This window comes from Kogia breviceps, chromosome 5, assembly GCF_026419965.1.
Source record: "Kogia breviceps isolate mKogBre1 chromosome 5, mKogBre1 haplotype 1, whole genome shotgun sequence".
Lineage (NCBI taxonomy): Eukaryota > Metazoa > Chordata > Mammalia > Artiodactyla > Physeteridae > Kogia > Kogia breviceps.
The window spans coordinates 97,930,971-97,954,280 of record NC_081314.1 but is presented as its reverse complement, the minus strand read 5'-3'; the positions used below and the strand labels follow the sequence as shown (position 1 = coordinate 97,954,280).

Below are 23,310 nucleotides of genomic sequence, written 5' to 3'. Positions count from 1 at the left end.
ATTACCTGCACAGGTATCAATGGCAGTTTGCTGAAAGTGGCAATTCCACACCACCAGAGTCCCAGTCTTAAATACCCATAGTCCTGGTGCCCTTCTGTGCTGTGTCCCAGGCATGCTATAAATTAGAAATCAAAGAAAATGCCCCTCTAAACGAGGAAGTGATAATAATTCCTCATGTTGCCTCTGAGTTTTCAAATTTGTTATACATATGCCTACACTTGGGAAACCTAAAGTCTTATGAACTCTTTCATGTGTGAATTACTTTACATGGGTATTGTTTTTATTTTCCAAATATACATTTCTGTTATAACACTTTATGTATCTTTTCAAATGACACCACGTTCCAAGATTGTGATGTACTGGTTATGTCTGCAACTCCTATCCTCCTTCAATTTTCCTATCTCCTTCATCACCCTCTAACCTATTTGTTAGTTGAGATATAATTGACGTATAACAATGTATAAATCTAAGGTGTACCACATGTTGATTTGATACATTTATATATTGCAATATGATTTCTACTGTAGCATTAGTAACACCTCCATACAGTCCCTTAGCAACTCTGAAGCATTAAAATAAAGGCACACTTAGAAGATACCACTAGATTAGTTCCCTACTTCCTTTCAAGGAGATCGAAAAACAAGTTTATGGTACTGGGCAAAATCTCACAAAAAAGTTTAAGAATCTTCTAAAAAGTTATTTAAAAGCAACTTGAACCTTAATAGCCCTGCACTTACAGAAATAACACAGAAGGGGAGTTGAGAGCAAGGACTAAACTCCCTTTGGCCACTCAGTAGCTATGTGGCCTGGGCAGCTATCCATTACTCACCATCAGTTTTGTGAGTCCCTGTCACCTGCTGGGGGCTTTCACATACACTATACATTTATCCTCACGCCAGCCCTGTGAGTAGATCCTATTGTCCCCTATTTACAGAAGAGCAAGCATCTTAAGAGGAGGGACTTGTCCAGGGACTTGCAGCTAAGACTTGACACATGAGAATGAGAACCCAGACTCACTGACCCCAAGGTCAAGAGTCTTCTCTCTGCCTCACTAATTAGAGAGTCTTCCAATATTAATTTATTGTGATTCTATTATTTAAATTTTATCTCATTTTAAAGTTATAAAAAAACTGACTGAGAACATTTAAGACAACTGTAACAATTTTTATTTTAACCCAAGTGCTCATTCTTTATAAATGCCTTAACCTCATCCCTCAAATCAGTTGACTGAAAAAAAAAAATGTTGACTAAAAATATTGCTAAAGGGAATGGTTTAAATAAATTGTTGTTCTCTTCCAGTAGTAGATGGAAATCTAACCTGCTTTCAAATCTCTGAAATTTCCCCAAATTAAAAAGGACTCTTCCATAAAATTATATTATTTTTACCACATCAATCTCAAAACTGAGCCCAAAAGTAATCAGAATAATTTTTAGAGGCTTTTCCCTGCAAGAGAGAGTGGACTCTCAGTAACAAATATGGAGAAATTCATTAAAAATTCCAAGTAAATCTTATATACATAGACTCAGTGAATACCCCTTCCCCCAGCAGCAACACTATTTTTATTTCTATTTAGTACTTTCACAGTGGTTAACACTTAGCTTATTTGTATAACTTGGCACAAGGCTGGGAAGCCAGACTGCAGGAGCTTGAATCCTGGTTTTGCTACTTGCTAGCTCTATGACCACAGCAAGTTTATTAGTCTCAATGTAAAACAGAGATATCCTAAGGCTAAAATAATTTAATACCTATGCAGCACTTAGAACAGTGCCTGGCACATTAAGGCATTATAAGAGTGTTAGCAGTTATGATTTTGGAGAGTGAGATTAAGAAAAGAAGGCAGATAGTTTTTACTTTTGTTTTGTAACTTTAAAATAAGAAAAATATCAGTTTGAAGTTACTCAGCTCTTATTCTACAAATATGTTTCATGTTGCTCTTAACAAACCCTTTTTTTAATGCCAAACTGAAAGCAGTGATTCTTAGCCTGATTTTACCTGACAGATATGCTGAAAGATATTATGTTTTTTTTTTTTTTTGCGGTACGCGGGCCTCTCACTGCTGTGGCCTCTCCCTTTGCGGAGCACAGGCTCTGGACGCGCAGGCTCAGCGGCCATGGCTCACGGGCCCAGCCGCTCCACGGCATGTGGGATCTTCCCGGACCGGGGCACGAACCCGTGTCCCCTGCATCGGCAGGTGGATTCTCAACCACTGCGCCACCAGGGAAGCCCATGAAAGATATTATGATTTGCCCTGAATACCACAACTTCCTTCGAGGGAATTCTAGTCACTCCCTTCCTCTGAATAACTCCTTCTTTTTTTGATAGAATTTGGTAAAATCACATAAACTACTTTTCATCCCTAGACAAATACTAAATCCACCTAGAAAGTAAATAGTACTGGAAATGGAAAAGGTATCCAGATTCTCATTGTATTTTTTGCCTGGTTCTTTCAACCCCTGGCCATAAGGATCATGCTTTAGCTTTTCGCTGTATAATGTTTTTATATTAAAGTAAAACTCGCTTACATTAAATATGCAATTAAATCTGTTTTGATAAATTTATACACCTTTGTAAGCATTACTCCAATCATGATATAGAGAATCCCATCACCTCAGAAAGTTCCCTTGGAATTCCTTCCTGTCCAGTCCTGCCATCCTTTTTCCCTTAAGCAACCACTGTGCTGATTGTTATCACCAGAGATTACGTTTTCTTAATCTGGAAACTCATATAAGTGGAACTATACAGAATGTACTCATATCTGGCTTCTTTCCTTTAACACAGTGTTTCTGAGATATCAATACATGTATTAATGATTTAATTGTTTAGAATTGCTGAGTAGTGGTCCGTTGTTAGAATATATCACGTTATTTTAATCCATTCTCTTATCTATGGACACTTGGATAGTTTCCAGCCAATATGGGCTGTCATGAATAATATGGCTAAAACCAACTTTCTATTCAAGCATTTTTCATGGGCATATGTTTTCATTCTCTTGGGCAAATACCTAGAAATGGAACTGCTAGGTTGTAGGGTAGATACTTGTTCATGAGAAATTGCCAAACAGCTTTCTCAAAGTAGTTGTCTTATTTGCAGCCCCACCAGCAATATACAAAGTTTCAGTTCTTTGCATAAATTTGGTGGTGTTGTTCTGTTTAATTTTAGCTATTCTAGGAGTTGTGAAATGATATCTAATTTTGGTTTTAACTTGCATTTCCCTGAGACCTAATGATTTTAAGCTCCATGTACTTACTGGTTAGCTTCTTTTGTACAGCAACTATTCAAATCTTTTGCCTATGATTTTATTGTTATTTGTCTTATGTAATTGCTCTGTAAGGGTTCTTTACATATTCTATATCAAAAACCTTTGTTATATATTGTAAATATGTTGTCGAAGTCTGTGGTTTGATTATTTCTTTTCTTAATGCAGTCTTTTGATGAGCAGAAGTTTTTAATTTTGATGAATAACAACTTACCAATTTTTCCTATTATATTTACTGCTTTTCATGTCCACTCTACAAAATCTTTGCTTATTCCAAAGTGGCAAAGATACTTTCTAGAAATTTTATAGTTTTACATTTGAGTATATATCTGCTATTTTGTGTGTGGTGCAAAATAAAGTTAGTTTATTTGCTGGTTTTATGCTATATATATATAAATGGCATATACATATCAAGTCATTCTAGCACCATTGGTTAAAAAGACTTACCTTGGCACATTTGTCATCCTCATCTTCCTCCTCATCATCATAATAGTCCTTCAACTGTGATGTTCTGCTTGTGTTAGTAATTTTATATCTTTGTGTTTCCATATAAACTTGAGCAACTTGTTACTTTCTACCCCCACAATTTTTAAAGCTTTGTGGGACTATGGTTGCTTTGAATTTCTAGATAAGTTTGGGTATATTTAACATCTTAAAAACTTCCAAACCATGACCATCCTATATATCTCCATTTACTTAAATATTTTCCATTTTTTCTTAACAATATTTTATAAATTTTAATGTAGACATTTGATATGTCTTATAAAGTTCATTCTTATGTTTTATGTACTTTGCAGCTACTATAAATGGAATTATTCTGTGAGTTTTATTTTCCATTTTTATATTAGTATATAGAAATATAATTAATTTTTGCTGTTGAAATGCATACAACCATCTTCCTAAATTCACTTGTTCTGTTAGTTGTTCTGTGAATTCCTTAAGATTTCTATGTAAACAATCATTTTATCTGCAAATAGAAATAATGTTACTTCTTTGCTTCCATTTCATATGCTTTTTATTTATTTATTTTTTTGCCCTCATAGAGACTTTCAATACAATGTTGAATAGAAATGTGGAGAGCAGACATCTTTACATGTTCTTAATCTTAGAGATTGAATTGTTCAATATTTGCCATTATGTATGATATTAGCTGTACCTTTTTCATATTTGCCTACTCAGAGTTAGTTAAGGGTAGTGTCCTCCAGACTGCCATGTCTGTCCAAGACTTCTGACTCCAGCTGCAAGGAGTTAGGGTCCAAATACATAGTTAGAGAGAAGAGTTCACATAAGACTACCCTCATTTCTGCTATCAACTCAAGTTTGCGGTTTTGCAAAACCAGAGGGTTTTGCAAAAACCCTCAGGTTTGATAATTTGCTAGAATACTCACAGAACTCATGGTTATATTCATTACAAGTAAAGGATACATTAAAATTGGCTCAGAGAAGAGAAGTGCAGGGCAGAGTCTGGGAGGATTCTAAATGTGAAGTTTCCTTTGTCCTCAGGGACCTGTTACTCTACTGGCCTCAATGAGTGGCAAAAGCATGGAGTACTGCTGATCTGAGAAGCTCACCTGAACTTTGGTATCCACAGTTTTTGTTGAGACTTCATTACATGGGCATGATTGATGGATTAGTTATCCATGTGGTTGAACTCAATCTCCAGCCTCTCCCTTCCCCAGATGTCAGGCTGATATCAAATGGCCCAAAGCCCCCACCCTAAACTGTATGAATGTTCTTTCAGGTGTGGCCAGTCTCCACCCCAAGATGATTGGGTGTTGATGGCCCTGCCCTGAGACATCTCCTCAGCATAAACGGTCAGGTGTGATCCAAGAAGCCCACCACAAATAAGAAAGCCACTCCTATCACTCAGAAAATTCTAACTATTTAGAGATTACCTCCCAGGAACTGAGCATGAAGGCCAGACCTCTCTTTGGGCAAGGCCAAATTCCTTCCTACACAATGTGCTTTAACAGGTTGAAGAAATTTTTTAATATTCTTAGATTACTAAGAGTTTCTATCACAAATCATTGATGAATTTTCTCAAATGCCATTTCTATATCTACATCTATATTATATTCTATCTATATCTACATTATTTCTAAAAGTAATCATATTTTCTCATATTTTTTATTCTGATACAATGGTAAGTTACATTGATCGATGATTGAATGTTAAGCCAATCTTGCATTCCTGGAAAAAATCCCACTCTATTATGATGTATCATAATTTATAAATATATTGATGGATACTATTTGCCAATGTTTCATCAAGGATTTTTTTGTCTACATTCATGAGGAATATTGTTCTGTAATTTTCTTAATTTATGTTTTGTTCCTTTCTCATACATCGTGTTCAGTCTTTTTAGGGAGCTTTCAATTTTCTTGATGATTTCAAATAACTAACTTTTTACTTTGTTTTTGTTTCTATTGCTTATTTTCAATTTAAATTATTTTTTGCTCTTCTCATTACAATTTTCTTTCTTCTAGTTAGAGCTTGACTTGCTCTTCTTTCTCTAATTTCATGAAGTAAATTAAAAATTTAGATCACTGATGTTAGCATTTCTTCTTTTATAACTTAAGCTTTTAAACTTTTAATCTCCCTCTCAACAATGGGTTAGCTTCATTCCACAAATTTCAGTATGTTGTATTTTCATATTTATTCAGTTCAAATTATTTTTATATTCCTCTTGTGGTTTCTACTTTGGAGCCATGTAACTAGAACTCTATTAACTTCCAAACATTTCTCATCTAGTTCCATTTTGTTCAGACAGCCTAGTCTGTATGCTTTTAGTCTTTTGAATGCATTGAGATTTTTTTTTTTTTTTTGGCCTAGCATGCAGGCATGCAGTATTTCCAGGTGGATGCTACTCAACACTTGAAAAAACTTATATGGTGGCTGATGGGTAGAGTGTTCTATAGTATATTATGTTAAAGTAGATAATAGTTTGTTTAAATCCTCTTATTCTTATAGATTTTTTTCAAATTATATGAAATCACTTCACATATAATGCATTGATAAGAAGGTTACAAGCATACACTTGTACTAGTTACTTCATTATGAGCATGCTGACTGAATTTTAGTCCATTTACCCTATCAGCTACTGAGATCTGTTAAATTCTCTAAGATTGTATATCTGGCTATTTCTCCCTTTACTTCTGTCACTTTTTGCTTTAGGCTTTCATTAGGAACATACACTAACAATTGTTGTGACCTGTTTATGTATTGAACCTGTTATAATTATTAAATGTCTCTCATTATGGTTGTAATATTCCTTGTGTTGAATTTTATATTGCCAGATATTAATATAGCCATACTGTTTTCATATGCTTACGGTGTACATGTGTATCTTTTTCTATCCTTTTATTTTCAGTTATCTCTTTATATTTAAAGTGCATCTCATGAACAGAGAGACTAATAAAACTATGACTCCCAGGCTGCTGCTTAATTTTGTAAATAAAGTTTTATGGCAGCACAGCCATGCCCATTTCTTTACATGTTACCTGTGTTGTTTTATGCTGCAAAGCAAAAAGAGTTGAAACAAATCCATGTGGCCTGCAAGACTAAGATATTTACTATCTGGACCTTTCAGGAAAAATCTTAACCCCTTGTATAGAGCATGTAGTTGAGTCTTGATTGTTTATTATAGTCTTACAATTTTTACTTTATAATTGGAGGATTTAGCCAAGTCACATTTTACTTAATTATTGATATATTTACATTTAAAGCCACCAGCTCCCTATTTGTTTTCTAGTTGTCCTCTGTTTCTCTTTTCCTGCCTTCTTTTGAGACACTCCAATAAGTTTTAGTATTACATTTTAATTTTTCTACTGGCCTTTTAACTATATGTCTTTGTATTCTTTTATTGTGGTTGCTCTAGGAATTTCAATAAGAACTCAGTTTATAACAGTCAACTCATGTAATAATCTAAAACCCCAAATCATTATAACTTCATTTATCCTCCTCCATATAATTGTAGTGTGAGGTTTATAATATATGCAGTTGTATTGGATATGACAACAAGAGCAAAAAAAAATGGAAGAGGTTAAATGAAAATACAATTTTTCAAAGGTCTTATATATAATGCTATATATATATAGCATTAAATAGTCAGTTGTCTTTGTAAAAAAATTTTAATAGTATTTTATATTTTAGCACGTATACAATGTATATTCATTCTTTCTTATATATCTGAGTTTCCATCTAGTGTCATTCTCCTTCAACCAGAGAACTTTCTTTAATACTTCTTTTAGCACAAGTCTGCTAGTTAAAATTTTTCCCAGTTTTCTTTTATTCAATTTAACATGTCTTTATTTTGCTTTTGATTAAAATATATTTTTAGGGCTTCTCTGGTGGTGCAGTGGTTGAGAGTACGCCTGCCGATGCAGGGGACGCGGGTTCGTGCCCTGGTCCGGGAGGATCCCACATGCCGCAGAGCGGCTGGACCCGTGAGCCATGGCTGCTGAGCCTGCGCGTCCAGAGCCTGTGCTCCGCAATGGGAGAGGCCACAACAGTGAGAGGCCCGCATACCGCAAAAAACAAACAAACAAACAAACAAACAAATATATATATATATATATTTTTTTTTACTAGATATAAAATTCTAGTTTGAGAGATTTTTTCCAGCATTTTAAAGATGTTGAATTAACTTTGTTATGCATTGTTTTCTTGATGAGACATCAGCTGCTTTTCATGTCATTGTTCCCCTGAACAAATTTTCTATGGCTACTTTCAAATCATTGTATTTATATTTGCTTTTGATTACGTTGAGTATGAGGTAATTAGATGTGTTTTTCTTTTTATCATTCCTCCTTGGGAGCTGCTGACCATTTTGGATGCAAGTTAATGGACATCAACAAACCTAGGAATATTTTTCATTGTTTCTTCAAATATATTTTATGCCCCAATTCTCTTCTGCTTCTCCTACTGGGACTCCAATTACACATTTGTTAGATTGCTCACTATTGTCCCACAGGTCACTGAGGATCTGCTTCTTTTATTTCTATTATTTTTCTCTCAATTTTTTAGAATATATAATTTATGTGTTTTGTCCTTATGTTCACTGAGGCTTTATTCTGCACCTCCAATCTGGTGATAAGATAATTTAATGAATTGTTAATTTCCAATATTGTAGTTTTAAGTTGTAGAATTACTTTCAGTTACATTTTCAGTACTGAGATTTCTATCTGTTCTCTCATCGTTACCATACTTTTCTTTAAGTCATTGAACATGTTATATAATACTGATTTAAAGTTCTTAACTGTTATTTCCAAACTCTCTATTATCCAAGGACATTCTCTGGACTTTGTGTTACATTATTTTACTCTTCATTTTTATGTGTGGTAACTTCTTATTCATAACTACTCTTTGTTTGGTGATATTTTGTAGAGATCCTAGGTTTTACTGTATAAGCTAAAGGATATGGATTGTTTTTCCTGGCAGAGAATTAGATTACTGGCTGATTTCCTTGATCATGTCACGGTTACTTTTACATTTTATATTTCACATCTGTCTTAGGGTGAATGCTGAATCTTGACACATAGTCTTTACTAAGTTTTTCTGAGATTTCAGTAGAAAGATTGACATGATTGCCAATAACTCCTGGCTTGGTGATGTTCAACTACAAACTCTATCTCCTCTGTGTGGGTAACAGCTAAAATCTATGTCAGGTTTTTAAGCTTTTCAGGTGTTGCTTTCTTCTGGGCTACATGAAATTTCTTCCACATGTGCAGTTTAGAGATCATTGTGTAGTTTACACACAAATCTGGGCTCCTGACAACTCTTTGGCTCTCTCCTGTTTTGAGATTTTATTACCCTTGATTTCAAGGTTTAGTTCTAGTTAGCCTATGCCTCTGCAAATGGGAGATGCTCTCAGAGGAAAACTTATGCAAAAGTAGAGCTCACCCAGTATAGGGGTCAACTTTCCTTCAGTTTCTAAATTCTTTTTGTTACTCTTAAGTACAGCCATATAGCTTATTCTGTATTTTCCTGAGAGTTTATAATGTTATAAATATAAGGATTGACAAAATACAAGTGGGTTGTTTTTTTAATCATTACTATTACAAGAGCTTCTTATAGTCCATGCTTTATTTTATTTATTTATTATTTTTGAATTTTATTTTATTTATTTTTATACAGCAGGTTCTTATTAGTCATCAATTTTATACACATCAGTGTATACATGTCAATCCCAATCACCCAATTCATGATGCCCCCAACTCCACCCCTACGCCACTTTCCCCACTTGGTGTCCATAGGTTTGTTCTCTACATCTGTATCTCAATTTCTGCCCTGCACACCGGTTCATCTGTACCATTTTTCTAGGTTCCACATATATGCATTAATATACGATATTTGTTTTTCTCTTTCTGACTTACTTCACTCTGTATGAGAGTCTCTGGATCCATCCACGTCTCAACAAATGATCCAATTTCATTCCTTTTTATGGCAGAGTAATATTCCATTATATATATGTACCACATTTTCTTTATCCATTCGACTGTAGATGGGCATTTAGGTTGCTTCCATGTCCTGGCTATTGTAAATAGTGCTGCAATGAACATTGGGGTGCATGTGTCTTTTTGAACTATGGTTTTCTCTGGGTATATGCCCAGTAGTGGGATTGCTGGGTCATATGGTAGTTCTATTACTAGTTTTTTAAGGAACCTCCATACTGTTCTCCATAGTGGCTGTATCAATTTACATTCCCACCAACAGTGCAAGAGTGTTCCCTTTTCTCCACACCCTCTTCAGCATTTGTTGTTTGTAGATTTTCTGATGATTCTCATTCTAACTGGTGTGAGGTGATACCTCATTGTACTTTTGATTTGCAATTCTCTAATAGTGATGTTGAGCAGCTTTTCATGTGCTTCTTGGCCATCTGTATGTCTTCTTTGGAGAAATACCTATTTAGGTCTTCTGCCCATTTCTGGATTGGGTTGTTTGTTTTTTTAATATTGAGCTGCATGAGCTATTTATATATTTTGGAGATTAATCCTTTGTTCGATGATTCATTTGCAAATATTTTCTCCCATTCTGAGGGTTGTCTTTTCATCTTGTTTATGGTTTCCTTTGCTGTGCAAAAGCTTTGAAGATTAATTAGGTCGATTTGTTTATTTTTGTTTTTATTACCATTACATTAGGAGGTGGATCAAAAAAGATCTTGCCATGATTTATGTCAAAGAGTGTTCTTCCTATGTTTTCCTCTAAGAGTTTTATAGTGTCCAGTCTTACATTTATGTTTCTAATCCATTCTGAGTTTCTTTTTGTGTAGGGTGTTAGGGAGTGTTCTAATTTCATTCCATTACATGTGGCTGTCCAGTTTTCCCAGCACCAGTTATTGAAGAGACTGTCTTTTCTCCATTGTATATCCTTGCCTCCTTTGTCATAGATTAGTTGACCATAGGTGCATGGGTTTATCTCTGGGCTTTCTATCTTGTTCCATTGATCTATGTTTCTGTTTTTGTGCCACTACCATATTGTCGTGATAACTGTAGCTTTGTAGCATAGTCTGAAGTCAGGGAGTCTGATTCCTCCAGCTCCCTTTTTTTCCCTCAAGACTGCTTTGGCTATTCGGGGTCTTTTTTGTCTCCATACAAATTTTAAGATTATTTGTTCTCGTTCCGTAAAAAATGCCAGTGGTAATTTGATAGTGATTGCATTGAACGTGTAGATTGCTTTGGGTACTATAGTCATTTTCACAATATTGATTCTTCCAATCCAAGAACATGGTATATCTCTCCATTGTTGGTATCATCTTTAATTTCTTTCATCAGTGTCTTATAGTTTTCTGCATACAGGTCTTTGTCTCCCTAGGTAGGTTTATTCCTAGATATTTTATTCTTCTTGTTGCAATGGGAAATGGGAGTGTTTCCTTAATTTGTCTTTCAGATTTTTCATCATTAGTGTATAGGAATGCAAGAGATTTCTGTGCATTAACTTTGTATCCTGCTACTTTACCAAATTCATTGATTAGCACTAGTAATTTTCTGGTGGCATCTTTAGGATTCTCTGTGTATAGTATCATGTCATCTGCAAACAGTGACAGTTTTACTTCTTTTCCAATTTCTGTTCATTTTATTTCTTTTTCTTCTCTGATTGCCATGGCTAGGACTTCCAAAACTATGTTGAATAATAGTGGTGAGGGCTTCCCTGGTGGCGCAGTGGTTGACAGTCTGCCTGCCAATGCCAGGGACACAGGTTTGTGCCCCAGTCTGGGTAGATCCCACATACTGCGGAGTGGCTAGGCCCGTGAGCCATGGCCACTGAGCCTTCACGTCCAGAGCCTGTGCTCCGCAATTGGAGAGGCCACAACAGTGAGAGGCCCATGTAACGCAAAAATAATAATAATAATAATAATAATAGTGGTGAGAGTGGACATCCTTGTCTTGTTCCTGATCTTAGAGGAAATGCTTTCAGTTTTTCACCATTGAGAATGATGTTTGCTGTGGGTTTGTCGTACAGGACCTTTATTATGTTGAGGTAGGTTCCCTCTGTGGCCACTTTTTGGAGAGTTTTTATCATAAATGGATGTTGAATTTTGTTCAAAAGCTTTTCCTGCATCTATTGAGGTGATCATATGGTTTTTATTCTTCAATTTGTGAATATGGTGTATCACATTGATTGATTTGCGTATATTGAAGAATCCTTGCATCCCTGGGATAAGTCCCACTCGGTCCTGCTGTATGATCCTTTCAATGTATTGTTGGATTCTGTTTGCTAGTATTTTGTTGAGAATTTTTCCACCTATATATATCAGTGATATTGGTCTGTAATTTTCTTTTTTTGTAGTACCTTTGTCTGGTTTTGTTATCAGGGTAATGGTGGCCTCATAGAATGGGTTTGGGAGTGTTCCTTCCTCTGCAATTTTTTGGAAGACTTTGAGAACAATGGCTGTTAGCTCTTCTCTAAATGTTTGATAGAATTCACCTGTGAAGCCATCTGGTCCTGGACTTCTGTTTGTTGGAAGATTTTTAATCACAGTGTCAATTTCGTTACTTCTGATTGGTCTGTTCATATTTTCTATTTCTTCCTGGTTCAGTCTTGGAAGGTTACACCTTTCTAAGAATTTGTCCATTTCTTCCAGGTTGTCCATTTTATTGGCATAGAGTTGCTTGTAGTAGTCTCTTAGGATGCTTTGTATTTCTGTGGTGTCTGTTGTAACTTCTACTTTTTCATTTCTAATTTTATTGATTTGACTCCTCTCCCTCTTTTTCTTGATGTGTCTGGCTAATGATTAATCACTTTTATTTATCTTCTCAAAGAACCAGCTTTTAGTTTTATTGATCTTTGCTATTGTTTTCTTTGTTTCTATTTCATTTATTTCTGCTCTGATCTTTATGATTTCTTTCCTTCTGCTAACTTTGGGTTTTGTTTGTTCTTCTTTCTCAAGTTCCTTTATGTGTAAAATTAGATATTTTATTTGAGATTTTTCTTGTTTCTTGAGGTATGCTTGTATAGCTATAAACTTCCCTCTTAGAACTGCTTTTGCTGCATCCCATAGGTTTTGGATCATTGTGTTTTCATTGTCATTTGTCTCTAGTATTTTTTTATTTCCTCTTTGATTTCTTCAGTGATCTCTTTGTTATTTAGTAACATATTGTTTAGCCTCCATGTGTTTGTGGTTTTTTATGGTTTTTTTCCCTGTAATTCATTTCTAATCTCATAGTGTTGTGGTCAGAAAAGATGCTTGATATGATTTCAGTTTTCTTAAATTTACTGAGGCTTGATTTGTGACCCAAGATGTGATCTATCCTGGAGAATGTTCTGTGTGCACTTGAGGTGGAAGTGTAATCTGCTGTTTTTGGATGGAATGTCCTATAAATATCAATTAAATCTATCTGGTCTATTGTGTCATTTAAACCGTTTGTTTCCTAATTTATTTTCATTTTGGATGATCTGTCCATTGGTGTAAGTGAGGTATTAAAGTTCCCCAGTATTACTGTGTTACTGTCAATTTCCTCTTTTATAGCTGTTAGAAGCTGCCTTATGTATTGAGGTGCTCCTATGTTGGGTGTATATATATTTATAATTGTTTTATCTTGTTCTTGGATGGATCCCTTGATGATTATGTAGTGTCCTTCCTTGTCTCTTGTAACATTCTTTATTTTAAAGTCTATTTTATCTGATATGAGTATTGCTACTCCAGCTTTCTTTTGATTTCCACTTGCATGGAATATCTTTTTCCATCCCCTCCCTTTCAGTCTGTATGTGTCCCTAGGTCTGAAGTGGGTCTCTTGTAGACAGCATATATATGGGTCTTGTTTTTGTATCCATGCAGCAAGCCTGTGTCTTTTGGTGGTAGCATTTAATCCATTCACGTTTAAGGTAGTTATCAATATGTATGTTCCTGTAACCATTTTCTTAATTGTTTTGGGTTTGTTTTTGTAGGTCCTTTTCTTCTCTTGTGTTTCCCACTTAGAGAGGTTCCTTTAGCATTTGTTGTAGAGGTGTTTTGGTGGTACTAAATTCTCTTAGCTTTTGCTTGTCTGTAAAGCTTTTGATTTCTCCATCGAATCTGAATGAGATCCTTGTAGGGTAGAGTAATCTTAGTTGTTGGTTCTTCCCTTTCATCACTTTAAGTATATCATGCCACTCCCTTCTGTCTTGTAGAGTTTCTTCTGAGAAATCAACTGTTAACCTTATGGGAGTTCCCTTGTATATTATTTGTCATTTTTCCCTTGCTGCTTTCAATAATTTTTCTTTGTCTTTAATTTTTGCCAATTTGATTACTGTGTGTCTTGGCGTGTTTCTCCTTGGGTTTATCCTGTATGGGACTCTCTGCGCTTCCTGGACTTGGGTGGCTATTTCCTTTCCCATGTTACGTAAGTTTTCGACTATAATCTCTTCAAATATTTTCTCTGGTCCTTTCTCTCTTCTCCTTCTGGGACCCCTATAATGCGAATGTTGTTGCATTTAATGTTGTGTTAGAGGTCTCTTAGGCTGTCTTTATTTCTTTTCATTCTGTTTTCTTTATTCTGTTCCACAGCAGTGAATTCCACCATTCTGTTTTCCAGGTGACTTATCTGTTCTTCTGCTTCAGTTATTCTGCTATTGATTCCTTCTAGTGTCATTTTCATTTTGGTTATTGTATTGTTCATCTGTGTTTGTTCTTTCATTCTTCTAGGTCTTTATTAAGCATTTCTTGCATCTTTTTGATCTTTGCCTGCATTCTTTTTCCAAGGTCCTGGATCATCTTCACTATCATTATTCTGAATTCTTTTTCTGGAAGGTTGCCTATCTCCACTTCATTTAGTTGCTTTCTGGGATTTTATCTTGTTCCTTTGTCTGGTACATAGCCCTCTGCCTTTTCATCTTGTCTATCTTTCTGTGAATGTTGTTTTTGTTCCACAGGTTGCAGGATTGTAGTTCTCACTTCTGCTGTCTGCCCTCTGGTGTATGAGGCTATCTATGAGGCTTGTGCAAGTTTCCTGATGGGAGGGACTGGTCCATGCTTCATTTTTAAGTTATGAAAATATTATGTCCTCAAACTTATTATAAATTCCTTCTTCCCATACTGGTCAAAGTAGGTTGAAAGAAACCACAATTGCAAAATTGATTTATTACATTGCTAAATTTATTTACTTTATTTTATTTTATTTTATTTTTATGCTTATACAAGATTGACTCTTATCTGTCACTCTCTCTACTGGCTCCCTGCAAGTTGGAATTTTTACTTTGGAGGAAAGAATAGTATTTAATGAAGTGAGTTTGAAAGAATAAAAGAGAAAGTGAGGGAGTGAAAAGTAGAGAGAAAAGGAATGAAGGAAAAGTCAGGGAGGTGAGAGGAGGCAAGGAGAATAAAAGAAAAAGGTTTTGAGAGTCATGTAGTTTTCCTTGATTGCCACAATATCTTACTGATTTATAGAAATTATAGTTATAGTATATATTAGAATATATAGCAGGGTGCTATTAGAATAATCAAGGTACATATTTATGCATATAATTTTGTGCAGTTTTACTTGAAAACATTGAAGTAAGACATCACTCAAGTTCTGTCATTTCAATGTAGTATTTTCTCTATTTTACCTATCTGTAAAAAAGCAGCTGGGTCTGTGTTGACTTCATGTTGCTGAACACTAATATCATAAGGAACAGTAAAATGGAATAGATATAAACTATAATAAAGTCAGTTAGTTCCATGCAGGAAAAGAAATATCTTTTGGATGCCTACCATATTCAGACAGTAAGATATAATAAAACATGGTCCTTATTATCAAGGAGCTTACGCTCAACTCAAGGAGACTAAAGAGATTGGCCACATTTGAAGTGTCATTGGACAGATGTCTGGAGATCTGGATAGAGACTCACTTAAGGGAAGACCTGGATCTCTCTGTGTTTAAGGTCTGAAGAAAGCAAAACATGCCAGAGTCTCAATCAGAAACTTGAGAGGGCCATGACTTAGGAGTAGGGACAAACCAGATGTAGACTGAGTCTTACTAAAACTGCAACTGAACTTCAGACCCTATCTGCTCACCTATCTGCAGTAAAGGGGGGACCTAATGTGATGGAAAATAACATCATATGTAGTCTTTTCTGTTATTTTATATAGGGTGCCATGCAAAAAGAAAGGACTAGATATGCAAAGAGTCAAGAAAATATAATCAATAATCAAGAGGAAAAATAGACAAGCAGATCTATGCATTATTTGGGTGTTGTGGTTAACAGGCAAGGATATTAAAATAACTATAAATAAGATATTGAAAGGGGAAGAAAAGATGGCCAAAGGAGATGAATGGAATAGGAAATAGAAATGTACTTTAAAATATTTAAAAATCAAATTGACATTTTAGACCTGAAAAAGATAATATTAAAAATAGGTCTTGGGCTTCCCTGGTGGCGCAGTGGTTGAGAGTCCGCCTGCCGATGCGGGGGACACGGGTTCGTGCCCTGGTCCGGGAGGATCCCACGTGCCGCGGAGCGGCTGAGCCTGTGAGCCATGGCCGCTGGGCCTGCGTGTCTGGGGCCTGTGCTCCGCAGCGGGAGAGGCCACAACAGTGAGAGGCCCGCATACCGCAGAAAAAAAAAAAAAAAAAAAAAAAAAAGGTCTTGGGCTTCCCTGGTGGCGCAGTGGTTGAGAATCCGCTTGCCGATGCAGGGGACACGGGTTCGTGCCCCGGTCCGGGAAGATCCCACATGCCGCGGAGCGGCTGGGCCTGTGAGCCGTGGCCGCTGAGCCTGCGCGTCCGGAGCCTGTGCTCCACAATGGGAGAGGCCACAACAGTGAGAGGCCCGCGTACCACCAAAAAAAAAAAAAAAAAGGTCTTTGTGGACTTGCCTGGTGGCACAGTGGTTAGGAATCTGCCTGACAATGCAGGGGAGCCAGGTTTGAGCCCTGGTCTGGGAGGATCCCACGTGCCATGGAGCAACTGGGCCCACGTACCGCAGCTGCTGAGCCTGCATTCTATAGCCCACGAGCCACAACTGGTGAGCCCCCACTTGCCACAGCTGCTGGGGCCCACACGCCTAGAGCCCATGCACTGCAGTGAAGAGTGGCCCCTGCTCGCCACAGCTAGAGAGAGCCCACGCACAGCAACAAAGACCCAACGCAGCCATAAATAAATATATAAATAAAAGACTTGACCTTTTAAAAAAAATCTTAAAAAATAATAGGTCTTTGGTGGATAAATTTAAAAGCAGACTGGCCACAGCAGAACACAAGAGAAGTAAACTGGAATACAGATCAATAGAAAACATCCAAGTTGAAGCACAGAGAGGAAAAAGAATAGATAAGACACACAAGAGCATGAGAGACATGTGGGACACACACAAAAGATCTAATTTATGTATGAGTGAAATCCCAGAAAGAATAAAGAGCAAGAATGTCCATCACCAGTAAAATAGATAAATAAACCCAATAACAAGCTATACAGCAATGAAAATAAACAACCTACAACTACATGCAACATTATATATGAATGTCACAAACATAAAGTTGAGTTTAAATAAAAGGCAGACAGAAATGAATCCATGTGGCGTGATTCCATTTATAACAAATTATAAAACCAAGTAAAACCATTCTGTGAGATATCGGATTGTAGTAACCTTTGGGGAAATAGAAGTGACTGGAAGGGAGTAAAATGGGGAATTTCTTCATCTGCAACTATTTTGTTTCTTGAACTAGGTACCAGTTACATTCATGTACCCAGTTTTGAAAATTCATTGAACTGTACTCTTATGATAGGTACATTATCTTGTATGGATATTATTGAGGTTACTAAGATTTTATTCGTTACTGGTTAAGTAAGTTATTAGCAAGAGACTAGACCTCAAATGATCTGTGGTATATATACATATATATATGTGTATAATGTGATATATATAATGTAGATGGCATATATACCTTTATTTTATACATGTAAATTCATATATATATAAATATACTGTCACATATTATAGGACTCAATCATGTTGGCAAGGTTTGAGGTTGTTCGCCTGCTTATGAATCAATTTAGAAGGCTGTAGTTTAAGCTAAATTAAGAATTTTAAAATCACAAATTAAATTAGATTTAGGCTAAATATAATGAATGTCTCGGTATGAATGAGCCATATGTCTCCATCTCACTTGGACATAAATCATACACAGTTACACACTATTAACACTATGACACTGTTAACACTATCACACTATTAAGTTGTGATTCTTAGCAAATGAGTTAAGGAGTTCTATTTAAAGCATAGAAATACTTTTAGGGAAAAGTGGAGTTTTCTGCCATAGCTTCCTTAACCAAGAGACATGTCTGGTACTATATAATTTTTATATAAAAGTAGAAGTATTACTAGGAATTATATAGCAATAATAATTTGAAGTACCATATCACTGTGATTCCCCTGATGTGCTTATAACAAGGAGAGAGTTAGGGAATAAAGGAGGAATGGAAGGAAGGAAGAGAGAGGGGAAGGAGGGAGGAAGGAGGGAAGGAAATAGTACACTCTTGGAAATATGGTTATGATTTCTCTCAAGTCATCATAAAACCAAGGAATTTAGCTGTGTATTTAAGAAAACCTGATTTCAGCTCTTAAAAGAGAGAATCTAGTAGTCGTGTGTAACCCTGAAAGCCACTAGGGCAGTGGTTCTCAAACTTTACATGCAGCAGGACCACTAGCAGGTCTTTATCATAGATTGCAGGCCCCATCCCCAGAGTTTCTTTTACATGCTTCTATGGTGGGGCCTCAGAATTTTCACTTCTGTCACGTTCCCAGGGGATGCTGATATTGCTGGTCTGGGGCCACAATTTGAGAACCACCACATTAGAGCTGCCTTAGCTTCTGCTAAGATACAGGACATCAGTTCAACATGGATGCATAATAGGGAATGCAGAAACTGAAAGCCCCTAATGAAACTTCTTCAGAAAATTTTTGCAGGATCTATTTGCCCAGCATGAAAATTTTAACTATCAAATGATAATAATTACTTCCCAGAAAGTTGAAAGAAAATCAACCCAGCCAAAAACATGATGCAACTAAGTATGTATAGTCTGTGTTCAAAATAACTGACTTCTTTTTCTCTTAGCATATATTTAATGCAACCCTACAACCAAGGTAATTTCAGTGGAATGTGTTCTGTTACCCATCAAGTCTCACAGATGTGGAATTGTTTGTCCTAGAGGCTTACCTGTATTAGATGTATAACATTTGCTTTTCAAAGATACATTAATGTGAACCCTAAAATTAAAAATAAGAAAGGTTAAATATGTGTGTCAATGTGATAATGTTTAATTCTCTCATAGGACTGCATCAAAACATGTAAACAAGGATCTTGGTAATCTGGAAGAAAACAAAAAGTTAGAAGAAAACAATCACAAAACAGAAGCCTAAGAGAGAAACTGTTCCACTTGTTGTCCAGGTGGGTAGGCTGTTTGAGGTTTATAGAAATAATTCCCAGGAAAGTATGAAACGTCCTAGAGATGAAAGGGAAAGCCTTGACATTAAGATGCCTTATAATTACAGCTTTCAAACAGGAAGAGAGTTTTTCAAAAGGAAACTTTGGTTACTCAGAAAGGTATTCTCAGAAGTATGGAATCTCAACGGACTCCCCATCCTCTGAATAAAAATCATTATCCTCAGAATAATTGAAATCAATTTTGAGATTTTAACATTCAATGAGCATTTTTTATTCTAATGCCAAAAATTTTGCTGAGTGCAAAAATCTTAATTTTATAAATTGATATTTTGATTAGATGAGAAGCAATTCTCATACTTTATTTTAAAAAGCAATTATGAGAATAATTTTAAAATATAACAATTTTAATCCAAGGATTTAATATACTTAAAAGTGTCAGCATATCTATACAGCCATCTCTCAAATCATTCTAATGAAAAGATTAACAAATTAGTGTGTGTACATGCACACACTTTTCCAAATAGTGTATATATTATATATGTGTATGTATCTATATGTGCATATATATGTGTGTATTACATATATATCAATATAATATATATACATGCATATATATTGCATACATCAATATATAATGGCTATATGAGTGTGATTTTTAAGATAATCTCCAAAAGAGGTATGTTTCCATGGTATTGCCACTTTCAATTTGAACTTTTTATTTTTATTTATGTTCTCTTGAGCCAGTCAAACAGAGAAGCCATTTGGACAAATTATTTTTTGTGTCCTTGAGAATAGTGTTACTATAGTTTACTCAAATGTATAAAAATCCCCAACAGCCATAGTAAAACTTTGGTTCATTATAAATAAAACCGCAAGTCATGATTTGAGTGGGTCACCTAAATTAATCCCATAGAGGAGATAAGGAGCAAGGGAAAGAATTGCAATTAGAAGAATGCACACAGGAAAGAAAAATAAGAATGATTGAAATAAGACATTTTTATAATCTGGAAACCAGAATCTCAAAATGATTGGGTGAAAGGAGTAAGATCTGAATTCCTTCCCTTATCCTGCCTTCCACTGGAGACCAAGTACGCAGCATTCCCACCTGATCCTTATTTCTGCTTCTCTAGGATTCGTTCCTCAATCCTCTGTAAATGTAGAGTTTACCTTCTTTTTTCTTCAAAATCAGATAGAGTAAATTCTCAAAGGAAAATTGAGCTTGAGGACGAAGCCCACAAAATGGAGTGTGATTTGAAGGGATAAGTGAGTTTGTTAACCTGAAGAGAAACACCATGAAATATTTTCCTGAAAAACCTTATAATTTTCATAAGAATTAAGCAATTTTCACAAAAATACTTTCAACAATTCAAAAAGATTATTAGTTGAAGAGCTGCAGCAATACCTGGGATTACAGTTAGGTTCAGGGACAGTGGAGCTTTATAAAAAGCTCTTATGAAGTATTACTTTCAGTACAAAGCATATGTTGATTGTGAAAAGTGATTGCTATGGTAACTTATCTGAATTGTGTTTTTTTTCATCATTTCAGAGAAAAGGAAACTATATAGACCAATTGAAGCATGAACGTGGATTGTATTTAAGACATATACAGAGACATTGACGGCAATTCATGGTTCAAGTGTTAAGCAGTTCATTCTACCAAGCTGTCACAGGATTTTAGAGAATTATCTCAAATAAAACAATGAAATGAAGTTACAAACAATAACAACAAGTTTTGGCAGCCATGATAATAGGTCATATGTTGTGTTGGTTTGATTTTCTTTTCTGTAAATGTCTGCACTGAGAATTCCTTTTTGGTTTGCCTTTTATGTAAATTTTTTACGTAGCTATTTTTATACACTGTAAGCTTTGTTCTGGGAGTTGCTGTTAATCTGATGTATAATGTGATGCTTTTATTTCAATTGTTTATATGGATAATCTGAGCAGGTACATTTCTGATTCTGATTGCTATCAGTAATGCCCCCAGACTTTCTCACAAGCACCTAAATCCCAAAGGTGGCAGCTTGTGAAGATTGGGGACACACATTGCCCTAATCAAAAACTGATTTTTATCACTAGGGAGGAGGAGGCGGAGAGTGAGGTTGATAAGCACCAGATGAACTACTTCTGTGTACGTGCCACCAGCTGACTCTCAAGGAAATCACACGCACGTATGGACACACACATAATAATGGTTCTCCCAAACTGACAATTTTGCCTATTCTGAAAAAAACATCACATAGAATTTGGGTAGCATTTACCTTTAGAGACACCTGCTAGTAAATTATTTTCTGTCAAAATAAGAAAACAAATCAATGAATGAGAGACAGTTTGGAAAAATCATGGATAACATTCCCATTTTCATAGGTCACTATGTAAATCATTGTAATTGAAAATTGGAGTTAATTCCTTTGGGTTATCCACTGCCTTAAAATTATACCTATTTCCTTTAAAAAAAAAGATATCAGTCAGAATTGGAGATTTTTAACAGTGATCATTATCAAAGCTGTGTTATTTTCCACAGAATATAGAATATATATTTTTTTCGTGTGTTTTTGTTAACTATGCTACAGATATTGAATGCACCTTGAGATCATTTAGTGTTTTTAACTGGTACATAATTTATCAAGCAGTACATCAAAAAGTGTAATAATAAAATGTCTATATACCTTTAGTTACATTCAAATTTGTAACTTTATAAACATGTTTTATGCTGGAGGAAATTTATAGGGTGGTAGTGTAAATGGAAACTTTTTGAAGTAGGCTGGATATGGGCCAATAGCTACTTGGGACTAGACTTTTAAACTTTGCTCTTTCAAGCAGAAGCCTGGTTTCTGGGAGAACACAGCATGGCCATTTTTGTCATGGATTTTCATAACTTTATTGAAGAAAAATGAACATCAGATTTCCAGGTATAGAACCGTGTTCTTTGGGAGGAAAGGAAAACTGGTGTGTTTTTTAGACTGATGGAATAAAAAATTAGGAAGGCAATGAAAAATAAATTGAAGATTAAAGTCAGATGAAGATTAGGAATAAATACTTTGCCACTTCTGCATTATTTAGAAACACACGTTGTTGTACATTTGTAAACCGTTTGCTGTCTGAGCAATAGTGACTCAGTTTAATAAAAGCTTCCTATAGTGTATTGGTAAGAATTAAATACATAAAATATCCTATTAGACTCGATGCTGTATAAAATATTATGGGAAAAAAGAAAATATGTTATTTTGCCTCTAAACTTTGATTTACTGAAGTTTTATTTGGCAGGAAAAAATTGAATCTTGGTCAATATTTAAACCAAAGTGAAAGGGGAAAAACCAAAGTTATTTGTTTTGCATGGCTATGCCATTCTGTTATCTCTGTAAATACTGTGATATTTTTTCTTTTATCTTTAGAATTTTGTTAAAAAAATTCTAAAATTTTTAAACACCTGCTTTCCACAATAAACCATGAACACTAAAATGAACTTATTTCCATATAAATATTTTTTCTTTTTATCTTTTGGTGTGAGAGATCAAAGGTTCAAAGTTTAATTCCTAAGAGACATTTGCATAAAGAAGCAATGCGATAATAGAAAGAGAGGTTTTTACTGCAATTATTTCTTGGCTTCTATGGTTAACTAAGTCCAAAAACAGCTGTCAGAACCTAGAGAGGAGAACATGGGAAACTCTGAGCTATGGACTGAAAGCAGAAAGTTTGCCTGGGGAAAAAAGGGACAACATTGTTACTAGTGAATCAATGCCTGGATAAAAGGGAAAGCTTATGTGTGCAACAGCAGCCATAAGCACAGCAAGGCTGGGAAGGAAGATAATACACAATCCTCAGCCTTTGAGGTTTCGGCTTTCCAAACTTAACTCTTTGGCAACAGGAGACAAGTTTTGCCAGTTCAAGGTTCACTCCCTATCTGTGATTACAGGACTTGTATGTGGAAATGGATTAACATACCCGTCTATGCCTAAAAGATAATAAAACTGAAATGTCTTCACATGTCTCTCACAGCTGTCTGCCTCTTGTCTAAACTAGGATGTTCATGCATAGAAAGCAGTTGTCTTTATTAAAGAGTGGAAAACTCATTGTGACTCCCCATCTCCCTGGAGAAGTAATTCAGCAAAATAAAATTGTCCATGCCCTCCTATGATGTCAGGTAAGCCACTTCAGCTAGTCCCCGATTTCACAAGGGGTGATTTCTATAATGCGCGTATCTCCCTTTTCAGCCAT

General features: G+C 35.5%; 1 protein-coding gene across 2 annotated transcripts in view; it reads left to right on the top strand.

Annotated features, from left to right (window-relative positions):
* The window catches only part of ALCAM (activated leukocyte cell adhesion molecule), a 208,914-nt gene extending 185,831 nt beyond the window's left edge, over nucleotides 1-23,083 (top strand). For both annotated transcript variants that reach the window (XM_059064318.2, XM_059064317.2), the window contains 2 exons: nucleotides 18,983-19,098; nucleotides 20,642-23,083. In XM_059064318.2, coding sequence (XP_058920301.1) covers nucleotides 18,983-19,070 — 88 coding nt within the window. In that variant the 3' untranslated portion in view covers nucleotides 19,071-19,098; nucleotides 20,642-23,083. The remainder of the gene's footprint in view (nucleotides 1-18,982; nucleotides 19,099-20,641) is intronic.
* The last annotated feature ends 227 nt before the right edge of the window (nucleotides 23,084-23,310 follow it).